A 25,706-nucleotide genomic window follows, 5' to 3' on the forward strand; every position below is an offset into this window, starting at 1 on the left:
AAGGGAATGGTGGGAAGCGTCTGTGCCACCCTTTGCTCTCTTGAGATCCTTTGCATCTTGATCTCCAAACTATCTTCATCACAGCTTTAATCAGGCTTTCCGTGATGTGAGAGGATGACGCCACAGGACACATGAGAAGACAACGATGACGAAGAATTAGACGAAGACAGATATCCCGCCCTCCACTCTGAATCTCAGAGCGGTTCACAATCTCCTTTATCTTCCTCCCCAACAGACACCCTGCGAGGTGAGTGGGGCTGAGAAGACTCTCACAGCACCTGCCCTTTCAAGGACAGCCTCTGCCAGAGCTATGGCTGATCCAAGGCCACTCCAGCATGTGCAAGTGGAAGAGTGGGGAATCAAACCCGATTGTTTAGTATTTCAAAGGCCTTCTGACTTAGTATTTCAGAATGTGTTGCGCTACCGTACAACTGAGCTGTCAAGGAGAAGCCCCTCTTTAGGAGTGATTCACTTATGTCGTAAGACAACACCTGTGGAGAAATGCCATTTTAGGCCTGTATTTAACTGGAGGCAGGCTTTGGGGCCTAGTCTCTTCCTCCCCGCCACCCCTTCTTGTCTGGAAGCAGCAATTCTGAGGCCTTCTAGAGAGACAGGAAGTCTTTCAAGCTGGTCTCCCAGAAGGCTGCAGGAGGGTAAACCAGATTTTGAGCAGGAAACCCTCAGTAGTGGGCAGTTCAGTCTTGGCGTTCAGTCTCAAGAGCTGAAGTTGGCAGTCTGTTGGTATGGAAACAGTCTGAGGAAAGTATGGTCAAGCTTGCAACAAGTCTATGTAACGTGCCTGCCCTGCATGCCATCCAGTTAAGGCAACTATTCTAATAGGGAGAGAAGGAGCATTTTTTCCCTACAATGATTTAGTTCTTCTGTTCGCTTTTTAAAAAATGCCTGTAAATAGTTGTATGCTTTAAATAAATGTTTGTTTAAAGTGGAATTCCTCTGTACCACATAGTTCCCCTAACCGCTTGGGTTGGGGAATCCCGGGGTGTGTGTGTGGTAGTGGCACAGTGGCTGGCTGCCAACTCTCCAGGGGAGCCCCAAAGATCCCCAGGAAGCCCAAGAAGGGTTCTTAGCGAGTCCAGAGGGAGGGTAGGAGGCTGTCCCGCCTAACCAGAGCCCAGAGAGGGACAGTGGTGGCAGCAAATACTCTGAGGCAGCAAAGTGGAACAGCCCTTTCAGATCAGTATACCAGGAAGGACTGGGCAGGGGCAGGGCCAGCTAGCAGACGCAGGGCCGGTCTGCCACAACACCCATTTATGAGAAAGCATGACTTCATCCTGAAGATCAACAAAGCTGTCCCTGAACAACTGGATCTACCACAAATGTAGGGAGCGGGGGTTACAGCTGCTGATTTCAATATGTGCTCCCTAGCCCACATGGAGACTGCCCTCTCTCCTTGCTCTCATTTCTTCTAACCGCTCTGCAGCTGGAAATGAAGTCCAGGTGTTCTATTTACAGTTGTTACTCCCGTGCCGTTCTCCGCAGAAGAAAGCCAACTGGGGGAAATATCCTTACGGCTGCTGCACCCGTCCCCAGATTAGCTGCGGTTCTTTTCTGACCTGGAGGAACCAAACAAGGCTGACTGCAAAGATGAGTATTCTCGGTTTTTCGCATAGGGAGCCACTGCAGATCAAGCTCCCCTGCACATCCATGACTGACACAAGGTGAGAACGGCACAGTGACTGAAGGTAGAGCAAAGGCTGAGCGTTAGGCCACGCCACCCAGTGGTCAGGACTCTTCCAGCTTTACCGTAATCTACAGCCATCTAGTCCAGGGGTGGCCAAACTGTAGCTCAGGAGCCACATGTGGCTCTTTCACACATATTGTGTGGCTCCCAAAGCCCCACTGTCTCTTTCAATCACTTCGCCAAGCCAAGCCAGCAGGTGGCTTGGAGAATGCATTTATAGCTGCTTTCTCTCTACCTCCCCTCCCCCAGCTTTGCTTTCCTTCCTTCCTTCCTTCGAGAGCCAGTTTGGTGTAGTAGTTAAATGTGCGGACTCTCATCTGGGAGAACTCGGTTTGATTTCCCCCCTCCTCCACTTGCAGCTGCTGGAATGGCCTTGGGCTAGGCATAGCTTTCGTAGGAGTTGTGCTTGAAAGGGCAGCTGCTGTGAGAGCCCTCTCAGCCTCACCTATATCACAGGGTGTCTGTTGGGGTGGGAGGGATAAAGGAGATTGTGACCGCTCTGAGATTCAGAGTATAGGGCGGGATATAAATCCAATTTCTTCTTCTCCTTCCTTCCTTCCGGCTCTCAAACATCTGGCATTTATTCTATGTGGCTTGTACAGTATCCCTGTTCTAGTCTGTAACTTGGGAAAAGGCCCTCTCTAACCTTTCGCCCAAATAGTCATGAATTGTAAAGGTACCCGAACCTTGGAATAAAAAAACAGGCCCTGGCGCTCAGTCATCAACGTCAGTTGCACGAGCCTCTTAACCACCTCGTCCAGATTTCGCTTCCATCTGGAGACGACCAACCCTCCCCATCAGGCTCTGACACACAACTAGCTCCCAATCTGCACCCTCCCACATGTCAGCCGAGGCTAAATAAATGTCTAACCTGAGCCCTTTTGACTGCAAGGATAATGAGAAGCCAGGCTTGTTCCGAAGTCAAGTTTAATTTCCTAAGGTGAACGTTTTCTGTAACAAAAACGCGCTGGGCTACCAACCCACTCCATTCCCTCCCTCCGCCCCCCGCCCCAAACGCCACGATTCATTTCAGACGTCATAGTTGGGATTCTTGCGCAGGATAACAAAGCCCTCCAGGATCGGCGTGACGGGCAGGTGCTCCTCCGTGGCCAGCTCTGCCCGCTCGCCGTGGGCCAACAGGACAGGCGTCGTGTGAGTCTGAAAGCCCGTGATGGTCTTGGGCTTTCCAGCCTGGCCCACCACATCGACAGCCTAAAAGGGGAGGCCGTGAATTAGGATCTGAGTGACTCCCAGCCAGTGTTCCCTCTAAACTGAGTGAGTGTGAGCCAGCGCACGGATTTTTAGCCTCCGGCTCGCACGTCTTTGTCTTTGCTCAGGAAGGCTGACCCCAGAGCACACTCATGGATGCAGGAGCTCACCAAGTAAAATTTTTGCTCACGAGACGGCAAGCTCAGAGGGAACGCTGCAGTCCCGACCCGCTCCCCCTCTGAAGCCAGGAAAGCAAAGAAACCCATTCACAAACCTGGGCTGCCCAAAGTAAACAGCAGGCCTCTGAAGGAAAAACAACCCAGCATACAGTGGGACACCCCCCCCCCCAGTAAAACAGGGACTTTCTCCCACTCTGGCTCCTTTTCCAGGCTGCTTACCTGCCCCACTCTCACAGACACCGGCAGGGGGCGCAGCTCCTCGTCAAAGGTCACGAGCATGCGTGGCTGCATGGCGGCGACGAGGCCGTACAGCACATAGTGGGACTTGCCCAGGATTACTAGGAGAGAGCAGAGGGCAAGATTCAGGGAGCAAAGATCGGACCAGGACGAATCAACGCTTCTAAGCCTGATGGACTTGGAGGTCCCTTCCAACTCTATGATTCTATGAACTGATGTTGCCTGCATCGTATGGGCAAATTATGTAGGGTGAGGTGGTTCAGAGGAAGAGGCGTGGCCAAAATCACCAAGAAAGGACTTTTCTCCTCTCAAATGAAGCGGCCCGCTAATGGTCCTCCCCGACTCCAAGGGCAGTACTTACTATTGCGCACATCCAAGAAAGACACCAGGACGGTCAAGAGGCCGGCCACGGCCACCTGGCTCATGAGCTGCCGGTCACTGTGGTAGGGACAGAGGGTGAGTGTCCCTTTGCCAAGGTGTGTCAGGCCCTGCAAAGCAAGAAGCTGGTGAAGTAGAGATTGATGACAGGGAGCAAACAAGAACATAAGAGAAGCCATGTTGGATCAGGCCAATGGCCCAGCACTCTTGTCACACAGTGGCCAAAAAAACAGGTGTCATCAGGAGGTCCACTAGTGGGGCCTGGACACTAGAAGCCCTCCCACTGTTCCCCTCCCCAAACACCAAGAATACAGAGCATCGCTGCCCCAGACAGAGAGGTCCATCTGCTCCATATGTTTATCTAATCCCCTCTTGAAGTTGTCTATGGTTGTAGCTGCCACCACCTCCTGTGACAGTGAAATTCATGTGTTACTCTTTGGGTGAAGAAGGGCTTCCTTTTATCAGTTCTAACCCGACTGCTCAGCAATTTCATTGAGTCCCTCACGAGGTCTTGTATTGTGAGAAAGGGAGAAAGTACTACTTCCTCTACCTTCTCTATCTCATGCATAATCTTGTAAACCTCTATCACGTCACCGCTCAGTCGACGTTTCTCCAAGCTAAAGAGCCCCAAGCGCTTTAACCTTTCTTCAGAGGGAAAGTGTTCCAACCCTTTAATCATTCTAGTTGCCCTTTTCTGGACTTTTCCCAATGCTATAATATTTTTTTTGAAGTGTGGTGACCAGAATTGCCCACAGTACTCCAAATGAGGCCACACCATCAATTTATACAGGGGCATTACGATACTGGCTGATTTGCTTTCAACTCCCTGAAAACCTGTCACTGACTTCATGGCCACTAATCCGACCGAGGTGCGGCCCATGAAGTGAGGTGAACCACACCAGCCACCATGTGCTGGGCCCCCTTGGCAGAAGGAAGCCCTCTTGATTCCTGACTGACCAAAGCAGCTCATCTGGCGGGTACATGAGACAGGGCCTTTTTAGTGGCAGCCCCACAGTTATGCACAATTATGCACAATCCTTCCAGGGAGGTACACCTGAACATATGAGGCTGCCTTATACTGAATCAAGCCCTCAGTCCATCAAAGTCAGTATTGCCTACTCCAGTTCTTCTCAGATGCCTTCAGCATTCAGCCCAGACTCCTTACCCACACTTTTAAGCTCTCTGCAGGCTTCCCCGTTTCGTCGCTCTACCACCGCTTGTCTCCTGATGTATTCCTGCCAGAGACCTTCACCCCTCCAACTCCACCACCCTAGTAGCCCCGAAGCAGTTGGTTTAAAGGGCTGCTAAACCTTTCTCCCCCTCACTGCCTTCTAAGTCTCCCCTGCTAAACCTGACCCCTTCTAATCCCTCCTCAGAAACCTTTCTCCAGTGCCCTTCACAAACAAGGATTAAACCAGAGCATCTTTTAACTTGTATGCTCGTATCTCTCCTGCAGTAATTTGCCTCTCTAGTAATATCAGGCCTAGGCTTGCTCAAAATTCATCAGACTCTGTAAAGCTAAGCGGGGCGAGTGCCCTAGTTAGGGTTTGGATGGGAGACCTCCAAGGAAGTCCAGGGTTGCTACACAGAGGCAGGCAATGGCAACCACCCCCCACCCACCCACCCGTTTGTCTCTTTGCCTGAAAACCCCACCAGCTTGTCCTACGTCAACTGTAACGCTTTCAACCAGCAGCGAGGCCTAGATTGGAATCTCCTTGCATCACAGACATTTGGGATTTGGTTACTTTAACTGGCCTGGCACAGACAGAAACAGCACCAGAGGGGAAAAAAACAGCAATATATAAATCAGGGGTGGCCAAAAACTACAGCTCCGGAGCCACGTGTGTCTCTCTCACACACATTGCGTGGCTCTTGAAGCCCCCACTGCCCTGTCAACCAGCCTGGAGAAGACATTTGTCTCTTTAAATCACTTCTCTAACCCAAGCCAGCCAGCAGCTTGGAGAAATCATTTAAAGTTGCTTTCTTTCCACCTTTCCCTCCCTTCATCTATTTGCCTTCCTTCCTTCCATTCAGTGTAGTAGTTAAGTGCACAGACTCTTGTCTGGGAGAACCGGGTTTGATTCCCCACTCCTCTACTTGCGGCTGCTGATGTGGGCCACAAGCTCTCTCGGAGCTTTAAAGGCTGGGGTATAAATTCAATCTCTTCTTCCTTCCTTGTCTCGTGGCTCTCAAACACCTGACGTTTATCTGTGTGGCTCTTGTATTAAGCAAGTTTGGCCACTCCTGATATAAACCGTGCACGTTTTTCTTTCCCTGCACACCGAATCCCCCTCTCAGCAACTAATAGCTGCGGCCTTTGTGACCCCCTGTATAGTTTTGCTGGTCTGCCATCACAAGTAGAACAACAGAGTCGGAAGGGACCTCCGGTGTCATCTAGTCCAACCCCCAAGTAGTTGGATTGGGATCTGGATTCAAATCCCTGCTATGCCATGGAAGCTCACTGGGTGCCCTTGGGCCAGTCACACACTCCTAGCCTAACCACAGGGGTGTTGTGCGGATTTAAATAAATAAAGTAAATACATTCATTTCCCACTTGAACATATGAAGCTGCCTTATACTGAATCAGACCCTTGGTCCATCAAAGTCAGTATTGTCTTCCCAGACTGGCAGTGGCTCTCCAGGGTCTCAAGATGAGGGTTTTCACACCTATTTGCCTGGACCCTTTTTTGGAGATGCCAGGGATTGAACCTGGGACCTTCTGCTTCCCAAGCAGTTGCTCTACCACTGAGCCACCGTCCCTCCCCTTGGTCTTGCTTCACTTCCAAACAGCAAGGCTGCCCTCGCTCCGCTGCCAGTTCCCTTGAGCCAGGGTTTTAAGCCGTTACCTGAGCCAACCGCACCATGAAGAGGTTGTTGGGATCCTTGGCGTGGTACTGCGCCAGCTGCCTTAGCATCGCGGCCAAGCGGGCGTTGTTGGTCCCTGTGGAGTCAAGGGAGGGGCATCAGTTGGAGCAAGGAGCCCAGACGCTCAGCCTGGCTCCCCCGTCCGTTTCTGGGGAAGCAGCTTCAAGCCCCTGGTGCTCTCCTTCCACCCAACCACCATCCTCTCGGCCAGGACAACTCAGCTCCACGCTGGTAGTCTGAAAATGTCCAAGAATCAATAGAGTTGGAAGGGACCTCCAGGGTCATCTCGTCCAACCCCCTGCACAGTGCAGGGAACTCACAAACGCCTCCCCCTCAATTCACAGGCTCCGCATTGCTATCAGTGGGCCATCTAGCCTCTGTTGAAAAACCTTCAAGGAAGGAGAGCCCACCATCTCCCGGGGAGGAAGCCTGTTCCACTGAGGAACCACTCTAAACTCACAAACCCCTCCCCCTAAATTCACAGGACCTTCATTGCTGTCAGATGGCCCTCTAGCCTCTGTTGATAAACCTCCAAGGTGAGAGAGCCCACCACCTCCCGAGGAAGCCTGTTCCACTGAGGAATTGCTCTAAGGGTCTGGAATCATAGAGTTGGAAGGGACCTCCAGGGTCATCTCGTCCAGCCCCCTGCACAGTGCAGGGAACTCACAAACGCCTCCCCCTCAATTCACAGGCTCCGCATTGCTGTCAGGTGGCCCTCTAGCCTCTGTTGAAAAGCCTCCGGGGAAGGCCCTCCCGAGGAGGATCCAAAGATCAGTGAAGTTTGTTCACCTTCAAAGGACAGGGCCTGTATGGTTAGGAAAAAATTTTTTGCCGTCAAGAGTAGTTCAGAGGTGGAACCAGCTGCCTAGGAAGGTGGTGAGCTCCCCCACATCGGCAGTCTTCAAAATGCGGCTGGATGATCATTGGTCGGAGATGCTTTAGGCTGATCCTGCATGGAGCAGGGGGCTGGACTAGATCAGGGGTGTCAAACTCATGAGGGCTGGATCTGACATAAATGAGACCTTGTTGGGCCAGACTATGTGGGGTTGGGCCGAGCCATGTCGGGCTGGGCCATGTGTGTACCTATTTAAGATTAGGCAGCAGAGATAGAAGCTTTTATAAAGAACACAAACACAAATATATATTTTTTAAAAACTTAAAACATTAGCACTCATTGGTTTTAAAGAGGCTTTCTTTGTATTTCTGCCATGGGATCCAGGGAACTGGGCAAAGGAAGCTCTGGCACTTTCCTTCCTTCCACTGGGGGGAGGGGGAGGAGCCTCAGTCAATAGAAGGAAGAGAGGCTGGGCTCAGTAGCTCTGCTGTGCAACTGAGAGAGCCTGGCAAAGCAAGCTATTCCCTCCCCCCTTCCTGCCAATGGAGAAAACAGAGGTTGTGCTCTGTAGCTCCTGTGCAATCAAGCAAGCTGTGACGCAATGCAGGTTTAATTCTGAGCACAAGCTTTCGTGGATGCACGCTCCTTCAGATACGAAACCTTATATCCCACTTCGTTGGTCTTTACATTCTTATTGTTTGCATTTACAGTTTGTTGTTGTTCAGTCGCATTTACAGTAGGGAGAGACAAAAGAGTCCAGGCGAATATTCTAACTTGATCACTTTCCTGTGCAGAAAAGGCTCTAATTTATAGCAGTCAACACTTGGTGAACAGGAAAAGCCCCCGTTGTTAATGAAACCTCTTAAAAGTTTTTTCAGCTTCTCTTTGTTTGTGCCAGAATACGTAAGCCTCAGTTAATATGTATCTTCCCTCATGGCTGAGTTCTCAGACAGGGATAACATCACATCACAGGCTAGACTTTGCTGGTCTTAAAGGAGTCGGTGGACTCACGCTACAATCTGTTTGCTTCAGCTGAGCATGGCTAGCCATGTGAATCTATTAGTCTAGTTTCTCTAAGGCAGAATGCCGCGCACTTAACCGCTACACCAGACTGGCTCTCGATGAGCTACTGGCATTCAAGTTGTGAGCTACTGAGAAAACCCATTTGCTCCGGGGCCATTTTTTTTTTTTGTTCTGAGCTGAGACAAAACGCGCGAGGCAGAGCCTAAAAAACCGTGAGCTAACTCACACGAACTCAGCTTAGAGGGAACACGGCACATGACACTTGCTTCCTAACATGCCACGCTCAGCTCAGAGCGGCACGTCGTACTACAGACCTGGTGCAGCCCACCGCCGTTCAACAGCACAGTTCAGCACACTGCTGTTCAGCAGTCGGACGTATGCGATGCCATTGGCAGGCCTCCCTTATTCACCTGTGACGCACTGCCTCAGAGCCACCCTCGATTCCGAAAGAGCCTTACCGCTGCCCACCATGCCCATAGCGAAGATAGAGTTGTAGGACACCTCCGGATCGGCGTCGTGGGAGAACTTGCTGAGAGTGTCCAGGATGTTCAAGCGGGGGTTGGAGACAGAGATGAGAGCCAAGGCCAGGGGCACGGCTCGGCGAAGGGTCGGCTCCCCGTACCGCAGCTACAGGAGACAGACGGGAAAAGGTTTCAGCTCCCCGGCAGGCCATCACGACTGCTTTAAAAAGGTCAAGGTAGTCCTCCTGCGCAAGCACCGGTCGTTTCCGACTTGGGGGGGGGGGGTGACGTCACATCGCAACGTTTTCACGGCAGACTTTTTAGGGGGCGGTTTGCCACTGCCTTCCCCGGTCGTCTACGCTTTCCCCCTAGCAAGCTGGGGACTCGTTTGACCGACCTCGGAAGGATGGAAGGCTGAGTCAACCGCGAGCCAGCCACCTGAAAAGCCAGCTATCGCCGGGGATCAAACTCAGGTCGTGAGCAGAGATTAGGACTGCAGTACTGCAGCTTTAACACTCTGCGCCACGGGGCTCTTCAAAAGGTCAAGGTAGTCCCCTGTGCAAGCACCAGTCGTTTCCGACTCTGGGGTGACGTTGCTTTCACAACGTTTTCACGGCAGACTTTTTACAGGGTGCTTTGCCATTGCCTTCCCCAGTCATCTACACTTTCCCCCCAGCAAGCTGGGCACTCATTTGACCCACCTCGGAAGGACGGAAGGCTGAGTCAACCTTCCGCCGGCTACCTGAACCCAACTTCCGCCGGGATCGAACTCAGGTCGTGAGCAGCTTTACCACTCAGGTCGTGAGCAGCTTCACTGCAGCTTTACCACTCTGCTGCTTTAGACTGCGGGTAGGCTGCAGAACGTTGCACGCTCCCAGCTGCTTGACTCGCCTGCCACAATTTCAACCCTGCGGTTCTCCATCTTCTACCAAGAGCTGCTACTGCTAGGGTTCCCAACATGGTGCCCATGGGCACCACAGCCCAACTAGGCTTTTTCAGGCCCTGCCCCTACCTGGTGGAACTCTCTGCTGAATAACATCTGTGGCCACAGGAACTGGTTGTCATTCCTCCGGGCATATAAGATGGAGATGTTCCAACAGGTGTTTGGTTGAAGACAGTATGTGGCAGGCAAAGTGGATACTCAGCACAGATATGGCAAAAGGAAAAGACAATCTGAGGAACACAAATTAATATAATTCCATAGTCTTAAAGAGAGCCAGTTTGCTGTAGTGGTTAAGTGCATGGACTCTTATCTGGGAGAACGGGGTTTGATTCCCCACTCCTCCACTTGCAGCTGCTGGAATGGCCTTGGGTCAGCCATAGCTCTGGCAGAGGTTGTCCTTGAAAGGGCAGCTGCTGTGAGAGCCCTCTCCAGCCCCACCCACCTCACAGGGTGTCTGTTGTGGGGGAGGAAGGGAAAGGAGATTGTGAGCCGCTCTGATATTCAGAGTAGGGCAGGATATAAATCCATCACCATCATCATGATTCTCCACTCCTCCACTTGTAGCTGCTGGAATGGCCTTGGGTCAACCATGGCTCTAGCAGGAGTTGTCCTTGAAAGGGCAGCTGCTGTGAGAGCCCTCTCAGCCCCACCCACCTCACAGGGTGTCTGTTGTGGGGGGAGAAGATATAGGAGATTGTAAGCTGCTCTGAGTCTCTGATTCAAAGAGAAGGGCACGGTATAAATCTGCAGTTGTCTTCTTCTTCTTAAAGATGTCACCAGCGATGTATCGGAAGGTTTATCCTGTTACAGAATGAGACCAGTGTCCCAGTTTATAAGTAATTGTCTGTATTATTGGGGAAGCTGCGTCACACTGAACTGAACATATGAACATATGAAGCTGCCTTATACTGAATCAGACCCTTGGTCCATCAAAGTCAGTATTGTCTTCTCAGACTGGCAGCAGCTCTCCAGGGTCTCAAGCTGAGGTTTTTCACACCTATTTGCTTGGACCCTTTTTTAGTGGAGATGCCAGGGATTGAACCTGGGACCTTCTGCTTCCCAAGCAGATGCTCTACCACTGAGCCACCGTCCCTCCCCAACTGCGTAAAGATCTGTGACTGAGGAAGGCGTTGCCGAAACCGGTCTCCACTTTGCTCTACGACGTTTGTAGAAATTTTCGCCGGACTCACGCCACAAGATGACAAGCATTCAGGACTAGCCGTGAGCTTTATTCTATGGGCTACTATAGAAAGACTTTTCTTCTGGAACTGATCTTTGTCAGCTTTGTATGGTATTGCATCTTTAAGTATTTTGCACGTTTCTGCACCTTTAAGACTATGGAATTACACTGATTATTTGTACCACTCAGCTTGTCTTTGACTTTGCCACGGCTGAGGACAGTGACAGCCTTCCATCTAGCCTGGCACTCCTCTTTCTTTTTCCTTTCCCTGCCTGCCTCCCCAACGAGGCGACGGCATCCCAGGAATTTTGCCATCGGATCAGCTTCGGCTGCTGTAACTTCTGAAATCCTTTTGTACAATTTGTAATTTTATCATCGCTGTAAGCTGCCCTGAGCCGGGTAGCCTAAAAAAAAATCAGTCAATAGTGCCCACCGACACCGTTTTGGGGCGCCCGCCAAATGTTTTTCGAAAGTGGGCGGGGCCAGGTAGGGCTTTTGCCCAACAACACTTCTGATTGGCTGTGCAGATTTTTTTTAAAAAAATGTTGCTTTGGCACAGCAACAAGGATCGACACTGTGTTGCTAAAGTTGAGCTGCAGCGATCATTTTGTGGCTGGCTCCGCCTCCTGCGGCAGCTGTTTTGTTGCTGTGCCCACCATGCTGCGTTGGAATTCCAGATGTGCCCAGCAAGCTCAAAAAGGTTGGGGAACCCCAGGGCTTTTTTTGTAGCAGGAACTCCTTTGCAGATTAGGCCACACAACCCCCCTCCCCCAATGTAGCCACTCCAAGAGCTTACAGGGTTCTTATTACTGGGCCTATTGTAAGCTCTTGGAGGATTGGCTATGTCAGGGGTGTGTGGCCTAATATGTAAAGGAACTCCTGCTACAAAAAAAGCCCTGCTTAATCTCCTTGCTTCCCACCCCCCCTAGACAAAGCGCCAAACTCACCAGGTGACCAAAGGTGCGCAGAGCCATCTCGGCCCCGATCTCTTCCCCCATGGCAATGAGCGCAATCCCCAACACTGCTACGCCCTGCAAGGGGAGAAAAGAGGCATACAAACGGACAGCGGTTCAGAATTTAAGCACTGTTAATGCCCTGTGCTGCAGTTGTAAAAGTTAACGCTTGACAAATCTGGCTACTGGACAATTCCAGATCCGTCAGCGGGTTGCTTCTTCTTGCCCACCCCCAAGCAAATGACCAACCCAACCGTGAAAGCAAGCCCGACATAAAAGCCACAGAATTCAATTTTTGTAATGCAGGTTTAAGCCTTCTGAGCAAAGGACAATCTACTCATCCAAAATTTAAGTCCAGTGGCTCCTTTGAGACCAACAGTTTCATTCTCAGCACAAGATTTCGTGGATGCACGCTCCTTCAGATACGCAACCTTATACCCGGAATTAAACTTCGTCCGTCTTTACATTTTTTTATTGTTTTCATTTACAGTAGGGAGAGACGAAGAATCCAGGCGAATATTCTAACTTGATCACTCTGCTGTGTAGAAAAGCCTCTAATTTATAGCAGTCAGCACTTCGTGAACAGGAAAAGCCCCACTGTTAATGAAACCTCTTAATGTTTCTTTCACCTTCTCTTTGTTTGTGCCAGAATACGTAAGCCTCAGTCAATATGTATCTTCCCTCATGGCTGAGTTCTCAGACAGGGATAACATCACATCACAGGCTAGACTTTGTTGGTCTTAAAGGCGTCGGTGGACTCACACTTTGAAGAAGATATTGGATTTATATCCCACCCTATATTCTGAATCTCAGAGCGGTCATAAGTCTCCTTTACCTCCCCTCCCCTCCCCCACCCCACAACAGACACTATGTGAGGTAGGTGAGGCTGCGAGAGCTCTTTCAGCAGCTGCCCTTTCAAGGACAACTTCCGCAAGAGCTATGGCTGACCCAAGGCCATTCCAGCAGTTGCAAGTGGAGAGGAGGTGGGAATCAAACCCAGTTGTCCCAGATAAGAGTCTACTTACAGTCTCCTTGATCTTCCTCCCCCACAACAGACACCCTGTGAGGTAGGTGAGGCTGAGAGAGCTCTTACAGCAGCTGCCCTTTCAAGGACAACTTCCACAAGAGCTATGGCTGACCCAAGGCCATTCCAGCAGTTGCAAGTGGAGAGGAGGTGGGAATCAAACCCAGTTGTCCCAGATAAGAGTCTACTTACAGTCTCCTTGATCTCCCTCCCCCACAACAGACACCCTGTGAGGTAGGTGAGGCTGAGAGAGCTCTTACAGCAGCTGCCCTTTCAAGGACAACTCCTGCGAGAGCTATGGCTGACCCAAGGCCATTCCAGCAGTTGCAAGTGAAGAGGCGTGGGGAATCAAGCCCAGTTCTCCCAGATAAGAGTCCGCACACTTAACCACCACACCAAACTGGCTCTCTTGAGCGGTTTGCTTCAGATGAACATGGCTACCCATGTGATGCCAAACCTTCCAGCCCCACTTCCATTTTTTCCCCACAACTTCATCGGGAGAAGCTTCTCCGCTCCTCTTGTGTCAGATCAAAAGCCCCCACCCCTTCTACAGATGCATGCAAGCAGCTATGGCTCAGAGGTGCAGCATCTGCTCGGCATGCAGAAGGTCCCAGGTTCAATCCCCAGCATCTCCAGGTAAAAGGATCGGGTGTCAGATCGGGTGAAAGACCTCAGTCTGAGACCCCGAAGAGCCCCTTCCCCAGTCTGAGCAGGAAGCACTGACCTTGACGGACCAAGGGTCTGACTCAGTGTAAGGCAGATTCACGTGTAAATTTTGGGCGAGGGGCTGTGGCCCAGCGGTGGGAACATCTGCTCAGCATACAGAAAGTGCTAGTGTCAATCCCCGGCATCGCCAATAAAAAGGACCAGGCAGTAGGTGATGTAAAAGACCTCAGCCATAGACCTTGGGGAGCCTTCATCAATAGATAATAGTGAACCTGATGGACCCACGGTCAGCATCAAACACTGATATGGTGACTACACTGCTAGTAAACAATAAAGATACTCAGGGCTTTTTTTGTAGCAGAAAGTCCTTTGCATATTAGGCCACACCTCCCTGATGTAGCCAATCCTCCAAGAGCTTACAGGGCTCTTCTTATAGGGCCTACTGTAAGCTCTTGGAGGATTGGATACATCAGGGGGGGTGTAGCCTAATATGCAAAGGAGTTCCTGCTACAAAAGAAGCCCTGGATCAGGTTATGGGAAAGATCAGGTCAGGGAAAAGGTTCAGCCAGTATCAGCCTCTTGGGAGTGTACAGTATCTTTAATTTAATTTTCTATTTATACCTCGCCCTATCCCACAAAAGGGCTCTGGGCAGCTTACAACATTACAAACCTTTCAAAAGCATTAAACAAACCGCATCCAAACGAAATAATATAATTACAGAATTAACAGAAACCACGATCCACACCATTGGCAACAAGTCATAAACCGCATATAGGCTGGTAGCGTTCAGCGTAACATAAGCATCTCGATCAGGGGTATGGAACAGTGGCTCTCCAGATGTTTTTCTCCCTACAACTCCCATCAGCCCCAGCCAGCATGGCCAATGGCTGGAGCTGATGGGAGTTGTAGGCAAAAAACATCTGGAGACCCACTGTTCCATATCCCTGACCTAGATGGTAAGGTGCTGGGCGGGGAGCGATGACTTCAGGAGACAACTGCTGGATCAATTAAAAGCCTGGCGGAAGAGCTCCGTCTTACAGGCCCTGCAAAACTTAGATATCTAAGTCCCGCGGGGCCCAGCTCTCCAGTGGGAGCTCATTCCACCAGGTGGGGGCCAGGACCGAAAAGGCCCTGGCCCTTGTTGAAGCCAGTCGGGCATCCTTAGGACCAGGGATCACAAGAAGATGTTGTGCAACTGACCACGGGGGGGCGGGGCTCATATGGTGAGAGGCGGTCCCGAAGATATGCAGGCCCCAGGCTGTAAAGGGCCTTAAAGGTAAGGAACAAGACCTTTATTGGTTGCTAGCAGTCCTGTCACAATACTAGCGTTTGAAAATATTATAAATACGGTGGTCGTTACTGTTATTGTTAAGGGCGCTGCATGGTTTTCTCTTTATCGCCGACGTTCAAAAACTGCGGTTCTGAATGCTGTCCATCTTATCAGGTTCAGTATCGGGCAGCTTCATATACCTGATGAGCCCCCATGTCAGCAGAGTTCTCCTTCTTCTCCTTATCCTTCTTCTCCTTCTTCTCTTTCTCCTCCTCCTTCTCCTTGGAATCGAAGTGCTCGCTGCAGATATGGAGCAGCTGCTGGACCTTCAACACATTGCCGGAGCCTGGGGGGGGGGGGGGGAAGGGCAGAAGACCCACAGGTAAAAACAGGGTGCGCCTACAACACGCCCTGCTCCCGCCCCGCCTCAAACGCAAAACAAGCCGGGGCGAGCCCAGACCCACCTGCGTAGGCGCAGACGTCCACGAGCGTGTTGGCGAAGCTACGGAAGGGCTCCGATACGACCTGCAGCGCTGCCAGGATCGCCTCGATGGCCTCGCCTTTCCCTGTCAGGAAACGGGGCAGCTGGTCACAAGAGCGGCACAATACGGGATTGTCAGAAGGCCTGCACTGCTCCTGCTCAAGGCATCTCACAGTGCCCCTGTAGAAATCTATGGAGCAGCCTCATTTGGGATTCTGTGTGCAGATCTGGTCACCACACCTCAAAGAAGATATTATAGCACTGGAGAAGGTCCAGACAAGGGCAACTAAAATGATTAAGAGGATGGAACACCTTCCCCATGAAGAAGACGACTGCGGATTTATACCCCGCCCTTCTCTCTGAATCAGAGACTCTGAGCGGCTTACAATCTCCTATATTTTATCCCCCCACAACAGACACCCTGTGAGGTGGGTGGGGCTGAGAGGGCTCTCACAGCAGCTGCCCTTTCAAGGACAACCTCTGCCAGAGCTATGGCTGACCCAAGGCCATTCCAGCAGGTACAAGTGGAGAAGTGGGGGCTCAAACCCGGTTCTCCCAGATAAGAGTTCACTCACTTGACTGCTACATCAAACTGGCTCTTTAAGAAAGGATAAAACCCTTGGGGCTCTTTAGCTTAGAGAAACAATGACTGCAGGGTGACATGATAGAGGCTCACAAGATTATGCATGGAAGAGAAAAGGCAGAGAAAGAAGTCCTTTTCTCCTTTTCTCACACTACAAGAACTTGCAGGCACTCCATGAAATTAGAACAGACAAAAGGAAATTGTAGATCAAAAACTGGCTAAACTCTTGTGGATCAAAGTGATGCTCTGTCTGCTTGGTGCTTGGGGGTGGGGGGCAACAGTGGAAGGGTTTCTGGTGTCCTGGCCCCACTGGTGGACCTCCTGATGGCCCCTGGATTTTGGCTACTGTGTGACAAAAGAGTGTTGGACTGGAGGGGCCATTGGTCTCATCCAACATGGCTTCTCTTATGTTCTTAAGTTCTTCTTCATCCAAAGAGTCATTCACATGTGGAATTCATTGCCACAGGAAGCGGTGGCAGCTACAGGCACAGACAGCTCAAGGAGGGGATAAACATATGCAGCAGAGGTCCATCAGTGGCTATTAGCCGCAAGATACAGAAGGAAAACTGTCTGGGGCAGAGATGCTCTGTATTCTTGGTGCCTGGGGGGGGCAACGGTGGGAGAGCTTCTGGAGTTCTGGCTCTGCTGGTGGACCTCCTGATGGCACCTGTGTTTTGGCCACTGTGTGACAGAGTGTTGGACTGGACGGGCCATTGGGCTGATCCAACATGGCTTCTCTTATGTTCTTAACCTGCAGGTCCCATTCAAACACACGCACCCAGCCAGGAACTGGATCTCACCTCCCCACCATGTGAGTGCCTGGTCTGTAGCTACTGACTGGCCCTGGGGCTTACCTAGATGGTTAAGGCCTAGGCCGAGAGGCAGCCACCTGGCGTACGTGTCCTTCAGCTCCGTCTCTGACTTCTCCATGATGGTTTGGAGGATGGTGGAGGTGACGTCTCCGTTGCACGAGCCCACAGCAATCATTCCGCAGGCCAGGGCCGTCACGCCTGCCACCTGGGGAGGGGAGTTCAGCTGGCATCAATGCTCTTACAAGCCCTCCCCAGAAACACAGCCATACATCAGGGAACAGAGAGATGACACGGAGGGGGCTGTGGCATCTGCTCGGCACACAGAAGGCACAAGCTTCAAGATCCCATCTATCCGCCGCATGGCAGAGCTGCACACAGGAAGTATAGAACAACATAAACCGCGTAACAAGTAGATACGACGGGCATGTAAGCTGACTGGGCAACCCCCTCTAAATATTAACATCTAGATTTTCAAACCACTCAGTCGCCACTGGGGAGAGTTCAAAGAGCTCCACCGCAGCTCCCTAGAAAGCACGTTGCTCATATTCCTGTGACAGATGATGATGATATTGGATTTATATCCCGCCCTCCACTCCGAAGAGTCTCAGAGCGGCTCACAATCTCCTTTACCTTCCTCCCCCACAACAGACACCCTGTGAGGTAGATGAAGATATTGGATTTATATCCCGCCCTCCACTCCGAAGAGTCTCAGAGCGGCTCACAATCTCCTTTCCCTTCCTCCCCACAACAGACACCCTATGAGGTGGGTGGGGCTGAGAGGACTCTCACAGCAGCTGCCCTTTCAAGGACAACCTCTGCCAGAGCTCTGGCTGACCCAAGGCCATTCCAGCAGCTGCAAGTGGAGGAGTGGGGAATCAAACCCGGTTCTCCCAGATAAGAGTCCACACACTTAACCACTACACCAAACTGGCTCTCCGTGGAAAATAGTCTGGCGGGCTGCACCACCATTGCATTCAGGCCCTGGTATTAGGTGATGTGATCTTAGTATCAGGTCCTGGTATTCGGTGATGTGAAAGGCAGGAGGTATTTGTGAGTTTCCTGCTTTGTGCAGGCGGCTGGACTAGATGACCCTGGAGGTCCCTTCCAACTCTGTGATTCTACGTGAAAGGCCTCTGCCTGAGACCCTGAGGAGCCCCTGCCAGTCTAAGTAGGCAATACTGACCTTGATGGATTAAGAGTCTGAGTCAGTACGAGTGACTTCTCGTGCGTAGTTCAAGGTAAATGAAGCCCACAGGCCAGGACTACAGCATCAACCCTTCCCCCAAGCCCCCTGCATTTCCCAGAAGACACAACTCCGAGCCAGAGCACAGAGCTCTGCTTTTGTTTCCCTCCCCCCCCCCTCCCACCAAAAACTACCACTCGCAAAGCAGCCAAGCGCAAGACTGCCGAAGTGTCACTCCCTCACCTCCATGCTGGACTTGGAATCTCCCATTACGGGAAGAAGCAAGGTCAGGACATCCTCTCTGTTGGAGCCGGCGTATGCCAGCCCTAGCCTGCAAGAAAGCACCATGCAGTCTGAGTAGTACTTAAGACAGGGGTCCTAAATGGGGTGACTGTGGGCCCCACAGTGTCCACGGACAGCTCTCCTGGTGCCCAAGTGTGTTAAGAAAGTGGGTGGGGCCAAGTGCGGCTTTCAGTGCAGCTTCTGATTGGACACTGGAGACTTTATGAGTTTTCTAAAAACATTTTGGTAGCAGCTGCCACTACGGCACAGGGATCTTCGCTGCCAGACTGAATATAAGCTCCTGGCACCATTTTTGTGGCTGGCCGCCTCCTGTGGGAGCCTTTTTGCAGGAGGAGGAGGATAAGAAGGAGAGCAGACTTATACCCCAGCCTTCTCTCTGAATCAGAGACTCAGAGCAGCTTACAATTTCCTATATCTTCTCCCCCCCGCCCACAATAGACACCCTATGAGGTGGGTGGGGCTGAGAGAGCTCTCAAAGCAGCTGCCCTTTCAAGGACAACTCTGCGAGAGCTATGCCTGACCCAAGGCCATTCCAGCAGCTGCAAGTGGAGGAGGGGGGAATCAAACCTGGTTCTCCCAGAGAAGAGTCCGCACACTTAACCACTACACCAAACCGGCTCTTACAAACGGAGCCGGTTTGTGGCTACGCCAACTGCTCTGTGTCAAAATTCCAAAGGTGACCATGGCCCCGGAAAGGTTGGGGACTCCAATGGAAGATACTCCGTGGAGAAGGAAAAGGAAGTTCAATTACCCAAAGATGGCCCCGATCCTCATGATGTTGCTGTTGTGAAGGACGTAGTCGGAGAGCAACGCGAGAGCTGGGTCACACTCGTTCCTCACCCCGGAGTTCACGATGCCGCAAGCCAGGAGCGCCCCTGACTGCAGGAACCAAAAAACAAAACAGTGTCGACCTTAAGGCTGGCCACGATCGCAGATGCCCAGAACTGGCAAGAGCCCTAAATTGAAGTATTCTCATAAAATGGAAAACTTACCTACAGCAAAAGCACACCTTTGTATAAAAAGGATAAAGGAGAACCTCACCCACCTGGGACATGAGCTTCAAGCTAAGGAGCTGAATTACAGTTTCTAAAAGCTCATCTGGAGCCACTCTGAAGATACGGTAAAGGGCTGTTCTCAACACGTTGCATCCTACTATAACCTCTTACTGATGTCCTCTTGCTTACTCCGCAGACTGCTACTTCCTTCTCTCCTCCCTTTCCTTCCAGCCTCCCCTTCTATAACTTCCCTTATTAATATGTGGAAAACAATTTCCTCTTCACTGAAGTGAACTCTTGACTCACAAAATGTCATACTGGAATACATGCTGTTACATTTTAAGGAGCCATTCAACTTCTGTTTTATTTAGCTAAAACAGATGTTCAGTTCAGTTTATTATTACAGTCATTGTCCAGAACATTTTAGTCATCTAGAACAACCTTAAAAGTACCTTATAAAAAGTCCCGCAAAGGATCTGCATGTTAAAATTTGATGACTTGAAGGTTACAACAGTGAAAAAAATAATTTAAAAGATTATGATGTAACCCTTCAAACCACTTTAAAAGGTCACTTTAAAACTTGTTAAAAGATTTACAGTTTGGCCTATTTGTCTCGCTTTTTGCTTTCTTTATAAACCCGGGAACAGAACCTAGCCACCTGTCTTGTTGTAACGCGGCTATTCTTCTGGAACTAACTGTATTACGGAAGACACTCAACAGCATTAGATAATTTTCAAAAATCCCTTGGTTTACCAGCAAAAGACACAACTTGTTTCCAAAAATACGTCCTTTGCTTATGCATAAATATTTCCAGCAACCATTAACATGGTGCAATATGCTTTGTGATCATGAATTATCAAAAGAGTTCAGAGTTTTCAATGTTATCAAGCAACCATGCCCCGGGAATCAGAAGATGCCCATTAACTATCCCGGAGAATTCTAGCAAGGATGAGCCATTCACAATTCTCAGCAGGTGCAAAGTGACCCTGGGAATCCTCATGGCAACAGCAAGTGCCCCAGGCGCAGCCAGGAAGCCTGATGCAGCTATAAGTCTTGACTTCATTTTCAATTCCGTCAAGCATCGGTAGATGGAATCGCGGACAAAACGAAAACTAGAGCAAATCGATCAAACAAGTCAATGCTAAGGTCGCTTTAAAATATACCTGAGACATGTAGCAACCGCTTCCATCCATCCCACATCATTGGAAAACAACAACTTTAAAAGCAACGTGTCAGCATTTCTACAAATGGGTTGAAAATAGTCAACCGAAGAGTTACGAGTCTATGAATTGTATACTCGACTCTGTTGTGGAGTCTATACTGTTTACGGTATGATAGAGAGATTGTTCATATGATTAAAGGTTAAGTTATACGTAAAACATATGCAGTCGGAGAAACAAAAAAACCCCCTGAAATGTATTTTAAAATATTTTTCCTCACCCTTTTCCCTTCCCCCCCCCCCATGCCACCCCATCCTTAATTTCCCTCCTGCTTGAAAATTAATAAAAATGTCAGTCAGGAAAACAACAATTTTAGAATAATATAATTACCGCAGCAATGAACATCAGAGGTATCATGCCTAGCTTCAATAAACTAAGGGAGAAGAAGCTGCTGCTGTTCCTGATGATTATGATATTGGATTTATACCCTGCCCTCTGCTCAGAATCTCAAGTTTCAGAGTGGTTTACAATCTCCTTTATCTTCTCCCCCCACAACGGACACCCTGTGAGGTGGGTGGGGCTGAGAGGACTCTCCCAGCAGCTGCCCTTTCAAGGACAACTCCTGTACGGCTAACCCAAGGCCATTCCAGCAGGTGCAAGCGGAGGAGCGGGGAATCAAACCCGGTTCTCCCAGGTAAGAGTCCGTGCACTTAACCATGACATCAAACTGGCTCTCATGTGAGATGATCGCCATTGCTCCAGATGCACAATTTTTTCCCCCAATCCGGGGAATACCTTTAAGCCTTCCTGTGTATTTGGCTGTTGGGAGTGAATTACATCTCACCAAAATAATGTGTCTGCGTTTGGAACTTTTTACAGAAACAAAAAAGTGCGTTTGGAACTTTTTACAGTAACCAAACAGCAACTATAAAGAAAAGTGTAGATGACCAGGGAAGGCAATGGCAAACCACCCCGTGAAAAGTCTGCCGTGAAAACGTCGTGATGCATGTCACCCCAGAGTCGGAAACAACTGGTGCTTCCACAGTGGGACTACCTTGACCTTTTTATAAAGAAAGTTGTAGGAATACGACCATTAATACAAAGGACAGCCGTTCCTGTACAAATCAGCAAGTAACGCAGACCAATCGTGTGACAAAATGGCTTCTGTTGTTGTTTTCCATAGGCAATCGGAATAGTAATTAAATAGGCTGTCCTCTAACGAAATCCCGGCTCACGCAATTTGCCAAAGGCAGCACTGACACTTAATGATAAAAATAAATCATGCCTCATTAGATATATTAGTTGCAGCTATACTGAAGCCTGCAATCAAGGTGCCACTCACCTTGATGTAGTCTTCAGAAGAATACAGGTACTTGTCAATCTGCGTCAGGCCCCCATCAACATCCCATAATAGGATCATACCCAGTGAAGCCGCGGCGCTCAGCATCCCTGAGGTACACAGGAAAAGATGCTCCTTAGATCAGAGCCAGAGTGCAGGTTGAAGCCATGGCCAGCCTTGGACACTGTCCGCACTGACCCAGCCCAGTTCACTCAGAAGATAATAACAGGACTACAGGCCTTTTTCTGTAGCAAAAACTCCTTTGCATATTAGGCCACACACCCCTGATGTAGCCAATCCTCATGGAGCTTACAGCAGGCCCTGTACGAAGAGCTCTGTCAGGAATTCTAGCAGGACCTTCTTTGCATATTAGGCCACACACCCCTGATGTAGCCAATCCTCATGGAGCTTACAGTAGGCCCTGTACGAAGAGCCCTGTCAGGAATTCTAGCAGGACCTCCTTTGCATATTAGGCCACACACCCCAGATGTAGCCAATCCTTCTGGAGCTTACAGCAGGCCCTGTACGAAGAGCCCTGTCAGGAATTCTAGCAGGACCTCCTTTGCATATTAGGCCACACACCCCTGATGTAGCCAATCCTCATGGAGCTTACAGCAGGCCCTGTATGAAAAGCCCTGTCAGGAATTCTAGCAGGACCTCCTTTGCATATTAGGCCGCACCCCCCTGATGTAGCCAATCCTCCTGGAGCTTCCAGCAGGCCCTGTACGAAGAGCCCTGTCAGGAATTCTAGCAGGACCTCCTTTGCATATTAGGCCACACACCCCTGATGTAGCCAATCCTCCTGGAGCTTCCAGCAGGCCCTGTATGAAGAGCCCTGTAAGGAATTCTAGCAGGACCTCCTTTGCATATTAGGCCACGCCCCCCCTGATGTAGCCAATCCTCCTGGAGCTTACAGCAGGCCCTGTACGAAGAGCCCTGTCAGGAATTCTAGCAGGACCTCCTTTGCATATTAGGCCACACACCCCAGATGTAGCCAATCCTTCTGGAGCTTACAGCAGGCCCTGTACGAAGAGCCCTGTCAGGAATTCTAGCAGGACCTCCTTTGCTTATTAGGCCACACACCCCTGATGTAGCCAATCCTTCTGGAGCTTACAGCAGGCCCTGTACGAAGAGCCCTGTCAGGAATTCTAGCAAGACCTCCTTTGCATATTAGGCCACACACCCCTGATGTAGCCAATCCTCATGGAGCTTCCAGCAGGCCCTGTACGAAGAGCCCTGTCAGGAATTCTAGCAGGACCTCCTTTGCATATTAGGCCGCACCCCCCTGATGTAGCCAATCCTCCTGGAGCTTCCAGCAGGCCCTGTATGAAGAGCCCTGTAAGGAATTCTAGCAGGACCTCCTTTGCATATTAGGCCACGCCCCCCCTGATGTAGCCAATCCTCCTGGAGCTTACAGCAGGCCCTGTACGAAGAGCCCTGTCAGGAATTCTAGCAGGACCTCCTTTGCATATTAGGCCACACACCCCAGATGTAGCCAATCCTTCTGGAGCTTACAGCAGGCCCTGTACGAAGAGCCCTGTCAGGAATTCTAGCAGGACCTCCTTTGCATATTAGGCCACACACCCCTGATGTAGCCAATCCTTCTGGAGCTTACAGCAGGCCCTGTACGAAGAGCCCTGTCAGGAATTCTAGCAGGACCTCCTTTGCATATTAGGCCACACACCCCTGATGTAGCCAATCCTCATGGAGCTTACAGCAGGCCCTGTACGAAAAGCCCTGTCAGGAATTCTAGCAGGACCTCCTTTGCATATTAGGCCACACACCCCTGATGTAGCCAATCCTCCTGGAGCTTACAGTAGACCCTGTACGAAGAGCCCTGTAAGCTCCAGGAGGATTGGCTACATCAGGGGGGTGTTACAAAACGAGCCCTGTAGAACCGTGAAAAAAATAACTACAGGAATACCGCTAAGACAATTCTTAAATAAATATTCATAATAAGGTCTTAATCATATCATTCGTGCAAAAATTCATACGTAGTTTACCAAACACCGTTCATAGTTCAGATTGCATCGTACGGTTTTGCAAAACACCAGTCATGCGCCAAATTCCATCCAAAAAGTACTTGTGCGCCACCTCTAGAAGGGGTCCTTTCAACAATCCAAGTTTGGAGATTTCGCGGTTATAGCTCTGGTACTATCGTCTTTTCCATGATTATCCCCTGGAGGCAGTTCACGTTGAAGTCTGCCGTAGAGCCACGAGAGCCCCTAGCAGCCGTTTGTGGCAAACTAAAAACCTTTAAAAGCCTCTCTTTCCCCTTTATTTTTGGCACAGAAGAGAACGAGGAAAAATTAATAAAACCAAAGCAGAAAAACCTCTTCGTACTCTGCGTTTTATTATATATAGACACAATACAGATATTAAATATCTATATGCTCTTAGCCACCGTGGTCACCATCTGCAGGTATCTAAATCTGCGGACTGGGGTTGTGCGGTGACTAAAGAGGTTTTGCTACAGCAGCTGGTTCAAAGCAGCTACTGTGGTGAAGATGACAATATTGGATTTATATCCCACCCTATACTCTGAGTCTCAAGAGCAGTCACAAACTCCTTTATCTTCTCCCCACCACAACAGACACCCTGTGAGGCAGGTGGGGCTGAGAGGGCTCTCCCAGCAGCTGCCCTTTCAAGGACAACTCCTGCGAGAGCTCTGGCTGACCTAAGGCCATTCCATCAGCTGCAAGCGGAGGAGTGGGGGAATCAAACCCAGTTCTCCCAGATAAGAGTCCACACACTTAACCACTACACCAAACTGGCTCTCCTGGATTCTCTCCTGTGGCTCCCACTTTGTGGAATGGCCCACGGAGGTCAGGAAGGCTGCTATTAGGGTTGCCAGGTCTTCCTTGGTCAACAGCAGGGGAAGGGGGGGGGGGCGGGTATATAGAGTTGCCAGATCCAGGTTTATCTCCTTCCCCCACAACAGACAACTCCTGCAAGAGCTATGGCTGACCCAAGGCCATTCCAGCAGCTGCAAGTGGAGGAGTGGGGAATCAAACCCGGTTCTCCCAGATAAGAGTCCGCACACTTCACAACTACACCAAACTGGTGAAGGATGCTGGCTGCTGCTGCTGCAGCCCAGCCATGGTGGATGCTGACGGAGCTTCCTGTCACCATGGCCAGGCCCAGAGCAGCAGCTGGCATCCTCTGGAGGGAATCAGCAAAGGTGCAGGGGCAGGTATAAGCTTTCCAGCGCATGTATCTGAAGAAGCGTGCAAGCACACAAAAGCTTACACTCAGAATTAAACATTGGTCTTAAAGGTGCCGCTGGACTCAAGCTTCCTTTGCTTGCACGCTGCCACTGTCGTAACAATCCTTCAGCTTTTTGTGCGAACGGAGCAGATGCAACGACAGGGTTCCCACCATCCGATCCCATTCCGTTTGGCTCAGAATCCACCAGTTAGCCCGAGAGAATGCTACTGGCCACATGTATGCCCCGGAGCATTCTGGGATACCTGTAACCGGGGCTTTCTTTGAGCAGGAACGCACAGGAATGCAGTTCCCCCTGGTTTTGGCATCGGGGTGTGTGTATGGCCTGATATGCAAATGAGTTCCTGCTGGGCTTTTTCTACCAAAAAAAAGCTCTGTGTGAAACAGAGAAACGGTGATGTCAGGGGGTGTGCCCTAATATGTAGATGGGTTCCTTCTAGGGTTTTTTCTTACAATAAAAGCCCTGCCTGCAACAGCAGCACCTCTGCACTTGTTACCAGGCAGCCAGGACACCGCCGTTGCAGCCCAGGGAAGAAGCCCAGAACTCAGTCGTTACCTCCGTGACTTAACTCAGCCACGAGCATTACAGAACATCAACTTCTTTTGTATTGGTCTTGCCCACCACTAGTTCCTAGCCAGAGCGCCCTTCAGCTAGGCTTCGGCACCAGAAGAATCCCAGCCCTTCTGACCTCCCCTGCC

At 50.4% G+C, this 25,706-nt stretch overlaps 1 protein-coding gene across 1 annotated transcript in view; it reads right to left on the reverse strand.

Moving 5' to 3' along the window:
• Positions 1-2,612: 2,612 nt before the first annotated feature.
• Positions 2,613-25,706, reverse strand: part of PSMD2 (proteasome 26S subunit ubiquitin receptor, non-ATPase 2) — a 45,650-nt gene continuing 22,556 nt past the window's right edge. The window contains exons 10-21 of the mRNA XM_060242606.1: positions 21,786-21,892; positions 19,040-19,167; positions 18,229-18,316; positions 16,845-17,007; positions 15,391-15,492; positions 15,127-15,272; positions 11,960-12,043; positions 8,887-9,055; positions 6,552-6,646; positions 3,689-3,815; positions 3,310-3,428; positions 2,613-2,914 (exon numbers count right to left, since the gene is read on the reverse strand). Of these exons, the coding sequence (XP_060098589.1) occupies positions 2,732-2,914; positions 3,310-3,428; positions 3,689-3,815; positions 6,552-6,646; positions 8,887-9,055; positions 11,960-12,043; positions 15,127-15,272; positions 15,391-15,492; positions 16,845-17,007; positions 18,229-18,316; positions 19,040-19,167; positions 21,786-21,892 (1,511 nt within the window). The 3' untranslated portion in view covers positions 2,613-2,731. The remainder of the gene's footprint in view (positions 2,915-3,309; positions 3,429-3,688; positions 3,816-6,551; positions 6,647-8,886; positions 9,056-11,959; positions 12,044-15,126; positions 15,273-15,390; positions 15,493-16,844; positions 17,008-18,228; positions 18,317-19,039; positions 19,168-21,785; positions 21,893-25,706) is intronic.

Source organism: Heteronotia binoei, chromosome 6 (genome assembly GCF_032191835.1).
Source record: "Heteronotia binoei isolate CCM8104 ecotype False Entrance Well chromosome 6, APGP_CSIRO_Hbin_v1, whole genome shotgun sequence".
NCBI lineage: Eukaryota > Metazoa > Chordata > Lepidosauria > Squamata > Gekkonidae > Heteronotia > Heteronotia binoei.